Raw genomic sequence first — 11,533 nt, forward strand, 5'->3', positions numbered from 1 at the left:
AAAAACTAAATTGTCTCCAAAGCTAATTTCAGATTTATATTGTTTGAAATTATTTCAAGGTAAATTTAATTATTTGTAGATTAAAATAAAACATTGTAAACTATATTGTATAGAGTATTCTCTAATTTTTTTTAAAATATATAATCTTTATTTTTATTTAAAATGAATAAAATAGAAATATAGAATACACTCTGAAATACACGAGGCCAAAAATATCTTTAACATCATGTTCATACAACACAAGTTATTAAAATATAATTTTATATTAAGTAAATACTTGATTACATATGTGAATAAGTTGTAGGCTTTCTGAAACCAACTTACTTTTGTAAATAAGGCTTTAGAAGAATCAAAGTTGGTAATGGTTTTATTGTTGGATTTGCTAAATTATTTTACTAAATATATTATAATTATAAAATCCATCAATATTAAATGTCCAAAAATAAAAAAAATATTATAAAATATATAAAATCATAATTGAGTATAGAAATAATAAAAGAATTATTTTAATTTTATTTCTAATATATTATTTAATATGAGAAGTTATTTAAAATTACATACATACATACATACATACATACATATATATATATATATATATATATATATTAAAGAAAATATAAAATAAAGAAAAAAAAAAAGCAAGCAGAAAAAAGAAAAACAAAACAAAACAAAACACTAACATTCAAAAACATGAATTTAGAAGATATAAATATGCATTAATTGGAATTAAAGGATGTACCATGAGTGTCACATCTAAATATATTGCAAATTCAAGTACTTCTAAACACATTATACCATTGAAGTAGTTATTTGATAGTGGTGATTATATTCTAATAACAACAGCACTTATAAAAAGACCATAGCATGGCAAGAGTTGTTAGAATGGTTTTTCTTGTTTTGGAAATTATAGCAACACATAAAATTTAAGAAAATTATGTTTAGATATATATATCTATATATTAAAAAGAAGTATCAATAATAAATAAATTTTAAAAAAAATTAATATGAAAAAACTACAAAGCTTCTGAATAAAAACGTAGTAACTATGAGATTTATTAATTTCAAAAAAAAGACACATTAATTTGTATGTAGGTCAATAAAAATTAGATTTAAAAGAAAAACTTGATGTGTGAAAAATATTATTCATTATATTTTAAAATAAACATACTTATATGAAAGAAATATTTTAAAACAAGTTATTAGTTTTTTCCAATCAATTTCAAATTCTTGTAAAAAAAAAAAAAAAAAAAAAAAAAAAAAAACCAAGTAGTATGGTTTAAAGTATTGTACATAAATAATAGAAGTGAATTTGAATGTATATTAGTTCTTTTTTTCTTTAAATAATAAAACTATAGGAATTTAAACCTCAAAACCAAAAGCACATTCATCAAAACAATGATGCCTCTATAATAACTTCTTGGATTTCAAGATATTAAAGAGTAATCTCAACAAAAACATGGCAAGCCTAAAATCTCTTGTAAATCACATCCACATTCATAAAAGCTTCTATACTATTTTTTCATAAAAAACACTATTTCTGTAATATATTTTTATTTATTTTTATTTTCTTTGATTGAATTCTATTCACTTAAATTGTACAATTATCTTTAATATTAATTGTAAATAAAGTGTATGAGAAGCAAAATGTTATTTAAATTTAATATTTTTTTAACACATTGGAATCTATTTATTGAAAAAAAAATATCTATCTTCAAATCATATTAATTAGTTTATATATATATATATATATATATATATATATATTTCATGAAAACTATACAAATAGATTATCTGATATAGGTAAATTTTAATATATCTTTTGAAATAAACACATATATAAAAGTAATAAAAACACAAAAGGTATCTACCAGCTATATATTACAAAAATAATATTAATTATATAGATTTGTTTTGAAGAATTTTTGAAAGATTATTAGAACAACAATGTATAAATATTCCTAAAAAAAAATTAAAAAAGATTTTGTAGACTTTTACAAAGTTAAAGATGGCTTAGCTTTTTATCATGTTTGAAAGTTACATATAAAGTTTAATGATTGATAGAATATTATAGATCTAAAGATTTTGGACTAAAATTTAATATAAATTAATATATTAAAAAAATAAAAATTACTCATGTAAAGATATTTTTGTAAGACTGAAAATACCATATGTTTTCTAAAGATAGAAAAATATAGTTAACCATGCTATTAAGTGCAATTAGATCTTCAACAAGATAATGTTAATGTAAACTTATAATGTGTGTGTGTATATAAATATATTTTTTAGCTTAAATAAATTTAAATAGTAAATTTAGAACATAAAAATACCATAATTTTATTTTTATTTTTAAATATAGATATGAGATTGCTACCATGAGAGCTTTACTAAAATTAGAGAAATATTTTTGAAGAATTTAAAGTAAATGCAAAGAGGATGATAAGAAATGTGTACAAGTCGGAACTTCAAACCAAATTTAAAGGGCGTTTCCAATGTTTTTTTAATATTATTAAAAAAACAAATGACATAAGACAAACAGAATCTGGCCAAATTGCTAACAAATGATTCTTTACAGTTTGTACTTAATTTACAAAGTAGAAGAGAAAAAATAATTAATCATCGAAACTTAGAACTTCATAATAATTCTAAAAATCCAATCCTTATTAATGTGTGTATAAATATAACTAAGAATATATATATATATATATATATAACAATGGAAAAAGAATGAACAGTACAAGACCAGTTGGCGTTCCAAGCAAGATCACTCAGCCTCGCCGCCTTATCAACAGGAAGCCAGGCCAATAGGCGGGAATGGGCACAGGCACGGGCATGGGTCAATGGGGGAGAGACCGATGGCACATCGATGCGTATCATGGCCATGCATCCATTTCCAGTGAGCCAATGAGCGGTCGGCAAGAGATCCACGTCGGACCCTACCCGACTGGATGTGCCATAGAGGCAAGTTGGTGGAGGGTCCCAGAGATCCCACTGGTGGGGCCCTAATGGCGCGGCTAAATCCAAGCCTTCTGGTTCGTGGGGTGTCCTTTCCCCGCGCTTTTCCAGGGGGTTGCCCCCCCGCGCTGCCCGGGGGGGGAGGGTTGATATGCTTTTTTTGGGAAATAAAACCAGACATTATGATATTTTGCAAAAATATCTTAAGCTGTATCGTGCACCAATTCTTTCTCATGTAGATATATATACTGCCTTTGTTGGTAAAGTTGCTGGGCTCTTGAAAAAGGTCTCTATTAATGCATGAATACATATTCACTTGTGTACATACGTATATATGTTTTTTGGATTTAACTTCTTCTTTTTTCCCTTTTTTTTCAATGTGATAGTAGAATAAAATAGTGCATTGTGATAGTTGTTTTCTAGGAATATCCTAATTTGGAGGTTTGTTCTAGTTTTCCAGCTTGGTTCCCAAACTAGGACTGAGAAGGGATATATTAATGTATACACATGGAAGGTGAAACTTGAATGGTTGCTACAATTCAACTATCACATCTGGTAAGAGTGCTATTGTAATGAATCAATTACACAGGGGCTCCATGCATAGATTGAATGATAGCAACAATAACAATGACGCTTCTATTGAAAGCATCTGAATGAGCATACAGGTAGATTGTACTCCAAGAAATTTAAAAAGCTAAAAAATGTTGAATGTAAACAATTTTCTTCATTTTGAAAAACAATGCATAATGATAAAACGATAATTTGTTTATCTTCCATCATTTCAAATATACATATAATAAGTTCATGTGTGAGCATTGCAAAATATTCTTCACACCCCCACTCCAAAACAACATGAATATACACATAATATGATATTAAATATTCCACATTGCAAAATAATGTTCATGGATGTTTCAAACAACTAAAAAGAGACCAATGGTTTTAAAAGGGGTATGTCTCCAGAAGACACATAGTTGATTGGGAAAAGCATAGTTTAGGCAATAAATTTCTAGATAAGAATCCAATGGATGGACTCAACGAGAACATCAACACAACTCAGCAAGCATTTCACGAAGAGCAAATTGCATCAGTGTATGGGGGTGGCGCAGGAGCACAAAGGCCTGTAATCATCGGCGATCAGAATATGGGGAGTGCTCCCAAGGACCAGAAAAGGACAAGCGTGGGAACAAGGGGTGGGAACAAGGGAAAGGGCAAGTCGTGCGAAGTGAGCTTGGGATGGGAGTCCAGTCCAGTCCAGTCCAAGTCTCACGAACCTCAAAGGGCGATGGATGATAATGGAAAATAATTCATCCACGACGCCAGGCTCGGACCTAAACAGGAGCCACGATTGGCCCAATCCGAAAACCATGAGCCAGCTGGGCAAATCAATTGCTCCTCTGGTTGACGCCGCCGAGAATGGGAGATATTTCCTTCAGGGACGGATTTAGGTCCCCTCCTAGGAAAATCTAATCTACTCGCATCTATGGACGCAATGTGAGGTGCCCTATCGAATTCGCGCACTCCAGTGTGCCACGTCATTCCGGTCCCTACAACCGCCTTCTGTCTGCTCTGGGATCCGTTTTTGTGAACTTTGCGGTTGCTCCCCCCTGTCCCCGCAGTGCCGCCATAGCCGAGTCCTCCTGCACCACACCCTGCTTCTCGTGCTTCTGTAGGTTTTCTCGTCGTTGTAGTGTAAGCCCCCCTTTTTCTCGTGCACAGGTTCTTGTCGTGCTTTGCATCGTTGAAACCTGGACCTAATGTCGTGGGAGCGTTCCGAGTGTGTGGGGGTAGTTTTCGCTGTTGACTGGAGGTCCTCTGTTTCCGAATCTTTCTGAGGTTGCTAGAGCGGCATTTGTTGGAGAGAATTTGGGATTGGCTGCCCGGTTTAATGTGTCCTCGTATGTCGGGTAGTGGTTTTAGTGATTAGCTCTGTGGAGTTGTGTGAATACAGTTTGCTCAAGCGGAAAAGACATGCGCGTTCGCTCTCGTCTCTTCCGATTTTTACATGTCCATGCTGTTTGATTAATTATTCGTGAACTGCATTCGTCGATGTCCCTATGATGCGTATCGACGTGGTTTCGTCTTCAAGTTTGCATCTTACACCATACTCCTAGCAAGCTGAAGTGATTCACGCTATTGCACCGTATCGCTTGGACTTAAGTGAGAATCATCACCTTGTACTATTGTTGCATCTGAAATTGTGGATTTAGATGTAGTTTTTCATGTTTTCTTCCTCAGTGCGGCTGTAGCCTGTGTCACTATTGGGGTTTGAGAAAAAAAGAGCTCTCTGTATTCCTCACTACTAAATCTAACAAGTGACTTTTACACTATCCCTCACATAGTCTGAACACCTGATAGTTTCTCAATCTCTTCCATAGAGTTAATTGTGTAGATAGTAACGTACTTAAAATGCCCTGGTGTCGACCAATTATGGAATGAAGTGTTAACATATAGATTCCGCCTGGACTTGAATGGTTTAACAGCTTGTGGCGAGCAAGGAATCATACTACTTCATCACGCGTCTTAGCGAATGTCTTGCGAACTACGACGCAGACCCCCCGGAGTTCCCAGACATAGATTAAGTGTTGGTCAAGGATCTGAAGGATAGCTCCTTCGGAGTTGCAGGCGGAAGCGTGGGTGTGCGGAAGGCAGGTGCGGGAGACGTGGAGTTCGCTTTATGACTGCAGATTTGTGTGAGTTTGAGTCGGAGTCCGATCCGCTGCAGCCGTTATCGGCTGTGGGAAGAGCATGGGTTGAGCCTATTGTGGGGACCCCGGTGGGGGCAGAATGGAGGATCAAGGGTGGCTTCAAGGCGCACAAGGAAGTAGATAGAAGTAGAGAACAAGTAGGTAGCAAACGTGTAGACGATAGGGAAAAGAACAGCGGGAGGCTGGAGAATGGATGCAGGTTTGCAGACCGTACAGGAGGTGCGGTCCTGAAGGCCCGGGAGGATCCGAAGGATATTGCGGAGCAGATTAGGCGGGAGTTAGATCACCAGTTTCCAGTCAATGATGTGCTGAGAACATCGGAGTCGGATGAGGACGGACGGAGGGAGGATAGTGCTGAGGACCACTATGAAGAAGGAGATGCGGTTGCCGCTGTAGTATTTGAAAAGCAGAGGCCACGAGAGATAGCTCAGACGAGAGAGCAGCAGCAAGGGGGTAATGCGGCTGCCGCCGCTGCTGGAACTCAGGGTGGAGGTGGTTGGGAAAGCTTTTTGCTGAAACGGAATTTGAAGGTTCTGCTTGTGGAGGATGACGATGCAACACGGCACGTGGTTGGAGCTCTCCTTCGGAACTGCAACTATGAAGGTCGTTATTCTTCCTAATTCCAACTATCCTTTCTGTCTCCTCCATCTTTGTGCCTTAATGGATTTAGAGTCCCTGAGTGTGTATGGTTGAAATGGTATGTGGGACTCCAATTTCGGTAGCGACCCACTTACTACTTCCTCCTCCGACAGAGAGGATAAAGTCGAGGATAAAGTCTTGGAATTAGAATTCTAAGTAGAAACCCTGCAGGAAGTTTGGTGTGTTGTACCTTTGGGATTCCGAAATTATTGCATGTTATTTTCCGTTCTCCATGTGAGTCTAGACCTGAACTGGAAGGTTTGTGCCTGTCCCAGTCACCCCGGTTGCGAATGGGTCCTTGGCGTGGGGGCTATTGGAAGAAGCGAACAGCAACTTCGACTTGGTGTTGACGGACGTAGTGATGCCATATCTGTCCGGAGTTGGGCTTCTGTCGAAGATGATGAAGCGGGAAGCATGCAAGAGAGTGCCTATTGTCAGTAAGTCTTGACACACGCTGCTTCTACCCCTTTCCCATCCCTGATTGGTGCTCTCTTAGTGCCAACATAGTCATTGCTGTTTATATTCCGTAATATCTTTGTGGTCTCGTCTGCGAGTATGAGTGTATCTGGCGTCTCAGATTCAACTACGACTTTTATATCCATACACAGATCCTGTACCTTTGCATCGATAAACTGAGCTTCGTCTTGGATGCAGTCATGTCATCGTACGACAGTCTTGGCATCGTGTTCCGCTGCCTCTCGAAAGGAGCTTGCGACTATCTCGTGAAACCAGTTAGGAAAAACGAGTTGAAGAATCTGTGGCAGCACGTATGGAGGAAGTGCCACAGTGTAAGTGTTGATTCTAATCGCCTGCCATTTCCTGATTAGTTAGGTTGAATGCTTAACGTGCGACTGATGGGTCTGCCACTCAGTGGTGGATGGTTAGAACCTTGTTTTCTGGTCAAAATTATCTGATTTGAGGGTTTCCATTCTAACCAAAGTTGCGCACTTAGCGTTAGTCACAACGGGATGAGATATGAGTTGAGGAGAGTTGAAGTTGTCTGGATGGTTAACGAGGGTCCGTGGTTTTGAACAGTCGAGTGGGAGCAGAAGTGGAAGCGGAAGCCAGACTGGGGAAGTAGCTAAGCCTCGGAGTCGTGGTGTAGCAGCCGCTGACAATCCTAGTGGAAGCAATGATGGGAATGGCAGCAGTGATGGGAGTGATAATGGGAGCAGCCGGGTAAATGCCCAGGGTGGAAGCGACAATGGTAGTGGCAATCAAGTAAGTAGTCGTGTAATTTTAAGTGTTCCCTGTACCATGTGCGTGCTTCTTTATGCATGGAAAATTTGATGGTCCTTTGGGTGCCGTGGCTCTGTTAAATGTGAGGCTTCAAAACATCTGGAGAATCTCAGATCTGCGCATTGGGTGCAGGCTTGCATGCAACCTGTACAGGTTCTGAGGAACAGCGCAATTCCAGAAGCAGTAGACGGGGATGAGGAGGGGCAGGCGACATCGCAAGATAAGGGTGCTGACTTGGGTAAGTTATCGAGCTGTGATTAAGCACAGCGAGCGGTTGTATGCTGCAAATACGTCAAGATACAGGATGTGGGGATCGCCGTGAGAAGGATGTGCCAACTTGACAATTTCTATCTTTATGTTTTCTCTACATGTGCAAGATGAATCCTCTGTTTGGCTGAACTGTGTCTAGTTGTGGTTGGATTGGGAAATGAATTGAGTAGGAGAATTGCTTGGCTCGGATTCATAAATTAGGTGATAGAACTAAAACTGTGCTTTCTGGTGTGTGGACGTAGTGAACGCCTTGTGCTGAATTAACTTGGCTTGGAAGTGTGCATGATCATGAATCTGAAGGCATGAATGCTCTCCTGATGTTTTGATTGTGTCTAATATGTTAAGGTAATTCGATAAGTAGATTTTTATAGGTTGCAGTAGTTTGGAGGCATTTAATTGCATACACTGCACAATCTTTACACGTATTGTAGAGGATACCTACGGATTTGGAACAAGCTGGGCGCTCGCGTTGAATCTATTTGGTTTGTCCAAATGCAACGCTTGAAGCCGTTAATCAACTTAAGCTAATTCTGTGCGCTGGCCTATCGTACCCTGGTAGATAGAGACGAAAAGTGGGTTTTAGCTGGTAATTGCTAGGCAGTATCTATAGTCGAGTGCACGGAAGACAATGCAGATTGGAAAGATAATGTTATCTTGAGTACATGTGTTCATTTATTGTACTTCAGAATCTTTCGGAAGTTAAGCACTTAGTATTATCGATCTATTCTTGGTTCAGAGTTCTTCGAAACCTTGAACAAAATGCTACCCTTTTTTCTCCTTTTTTCTACCATTTTTTTTTACAGATTTTCTTGTTGGTTGTATTAGTTTTGTTTTTTGTTTTTGGTTTTTGTGGATGTAGAGAAATGCATTCTTCTGATGAGCTGCTACCGCTGTGCACTTTGTATGTGTGAGAAACCACTTTGTAGTATGTCTGCTTATATTTATTGAATCCTGGTGAACCTTCCTCGTTTGCTCTTTTCTGGATTTTGAACATGTACAGTGGAAGGTGGTCATTTATGCTGGAATGCCTGGGAATTAGTAAGTTATGGTTTTTTACGGTCAGCATTTGTGAAATTTTTGATTTGTTAGTCCTGCCTTCGATCAGGTTCATTTCAAGCAAACAGCTGTCGGGGATGATTTTAGATTGCTCACATGTTACATGCCTGGCAGATGGAGAGATGGGGCATGATCTGGAGATGGCAACTCGAAGGTCTGCTTGTGTTACCACCGGAAAAGATCAGCAACCAGAGGATGCCCAGAAGCAAGATGAGGATGCTGTATGTATCTTGCAAGATGCGGGGCCATCACCTGATGGGGCTAATGCCGAGAGCCCATCATCTAGCGGTCGGAATGATGCCGCAGAGGAGTCTTCTCCAAAGATCATTGACCTGATAAACGTCATAGCGTGTCAGCCACAGACCCAGGATGCAGAACCTCAAGAAAGTGAGAACGATGACGAAGAATTGGATCCGCGGGGAAGGAGCAGCCCTAAAAACAACTCCGCTTCAGATTCCGGTACTTCGCTGGAGTTAAGTTTGAAACGGCCACGATCGGCGGTTGGTAACGGCGGAGAATTAGAAGAGCGTCAACCACTGCGACATTCAGGAGGCTCGGCCTTTTCTAGGTGCAGCTCAGACACATGCTACGATTTCAGCGTTGAAAATTTTGATTTGAATGCCGTTAATTTCCTGTTGTATGGAAAGTGTTGTCGTGTTCTCTGCTTCTGCATTATCGTCAGACTTTACGTATTGAGAAGATTAAATTCTTTTTTCTGGCTTCACTCAGTTTACCATCCTTGCTCCTATGTGTTTTGACCAATTCATTCCAGGTATGGCAGCGGAGGAACCATTATACAGCAATACCATCAGACTGGAGGTTCACTCCCTCTCAGTGGTTATCCTGTGTCTGGTGGATATGGTGTATATGGCATGTCCGGCGGTAGCCCTGGAGGATCTCTTCGTCTGGGAATGGGAATGGATCGAAGTGGGTCATCGAAAGGAAGTGTAGAGGGGACTACACCCCCACCCTCGCATCCTCAGAGCATGGAGAAAGTGGGTGGGCAAGATGGGTACGGCAATGCAAGACAGACTACGGAGGATGCAATGATCGTACCTGGAATGCCCATGGCTATTCCTCTCCCACCACCTGGGATGCTTGCATATGATGGCGTTATTGGAACGTATGGTCCGGCGATGCACCCGATGTATTATGCTCACCCTAGCGCGTGGATGGCAGCTCCGTCTCGTCACATGGGAGAGCGGGGAGATGTCTACAATCAATCTCCTGCATTTCAAGAGCAGGATTCTGGGTCTGGGAATCATTCTCAAGCGGGGCAGACTCACCAGCACATGCACCACCACCAAGGCAACCAGCACCACCATCATCATCACCATCACCACCATGGGAGTGGCGCCCAGCCTTCTGGAAATGCAGGGGTGCAAGATGAACAACAGCAATCAGTGGTACCGCCTGGGTCGAGTGCTCCTCGCTGCGGCTCGACCGGTGTGGATGGTCGAAGTGGTAGCAGCAACGGCTACGGGAGCACCGGGAATGGGAATGGGTCCATGAACGGAAGTGCTTCGGGAAGTAATACTGGCGTGAACAACGGTCAGAGTGGATTTGGTGCGACGCCGATGTTAACTGACAACAGTGGGAGTAACGGCGTCGGTGGAACGGATGCAGCCATGGATGGGGTGAGTGGGGGCAATGGGCTGTGCACAGAGCAAATGCGTTTCGCCAGACGAGAGGCTGCCTTGAATAAGTTTAGGCAGAAGAGAAAGGAGCGATGCTTTGAGAAGAAGGTACGGACGGTCGTGCTGTGGCTGTTGACGTTCTCTTCGGTCGTTGGAGTTGGATGTCGATTGTCAGGTGTAGTGTCACGCCTGGATTTGTCCAGACTGCTGTTGGCGTGATTGGATATCGGTGTAATTTGCAGAATGGTCGTATTTCCTCTGTGATTGGACATGATGCGGGGACAGGTACAGAAAATGTGATAACAGTGTAAAGTAGGGGCGGTATTGCATTTTGATTGTGTTTTAACAGCAATATACGTGCTTTGATCAGGTGCGATACCAAAGCAGGAAACGGCTTGCAGAACAAAGACCACGAGTCCGCGGTCAGTTTGTGCGGCAAGCGGTACATGATCCGTCTGCTGGTGACGCCGAATAGGATATGTTTCATTTCATTAGATTTGTTTCTCTTTGTTCTTTCATCCTCTAAGTGGACTCCAATGATGGGAATACTCTACTTGGGTTCCAAATCTTGTTTGCTTACGTTGTTTGATTCTGACTCGTACGCATGAGGCTTCTGCTCCTCCTTTTTAGTACCATGGTTTTCATTCTGAAGATTGAATGGAGGGTTTTTTGAATCCCAGGACATTGCATCACTTGAAAAATAGTAAACTGTTGTAAACGGAATATATCGTTCTTGTATTCTGTGACCTGTCGTACGTGCGCTTGTATCTCGTCGTGGAAAACTGCAACTTGCGAGCTTTAGTGCATGCGTTTGATTTAGTATTAACGAATCAAACATCACATATTAATTAGTCTGTTGTGCTGCTAAGAAATTTTAGGTTTTACTGTAATTTTCAATACTTGTCCCATCATCGTCTACAAACTTTTATAAATCTATTTAACTATGTTGCCCACCAGCTCACCTTATTCATAGCTAGGTCAGAAAAGGTGTTTAACTAGTGTTATGGTAATCTCTATTTATTTATTATT

At 40.0% G+C, this 11,533-nt stretch overlaps 1 protein-coding gene across 1 annotated transcript; it reads left to right on the forward strand.

Moving 5' to 3' along the window:
* The first annotated feature begins 4,545 nt into the window (after positions 1–4,545).
* LOC112293851 (two-component response regulator-like PRR37) lies at positions 4,546–11,245 on the forward strand. The gene is made up of 9 exons (XM_024543769.3): positions 4,546–5,115; positions 5,439–6,266; positions 6,578–6,739; positions 6,957–7,090; positions 7,338–7,523; positions 7,674–7,779; positions 8,982–9,435; positions 9,640–10,612; positions 10,875–11,245. The coding sequence occupies exons 2-9, from the start codon at positions 5,633–5,635 to the stop codon at positions 10,977–10,979; spliced, it is 2,754 nt and encodes a 917-aa protein (XP_024399537.1). The 5' UTR covers positions 4,546–5,115; positions 5,439–5,632; the 3' UTR covers positions 10,980–11,245.
* The last annotated feature ends 288 nt before the right edge of the window (positions 11,246–11,533 follow it).

The sequence above is a fragment of the Physcomitrium patens genome, chromosome 16 (assembly GCF_059467195.1).
Source record: "Physcomitrium patens ecotype Gransden chromosome 16, ASM5946719v1, whole genome shotgun sequence".
Taxonomy (NCBI): Eukaryota; Viridiplantae; Streptophyta; class Bryopsida; order Funariales; family Funariaceae; genus Physcomitrium; species Physcomitrium patens.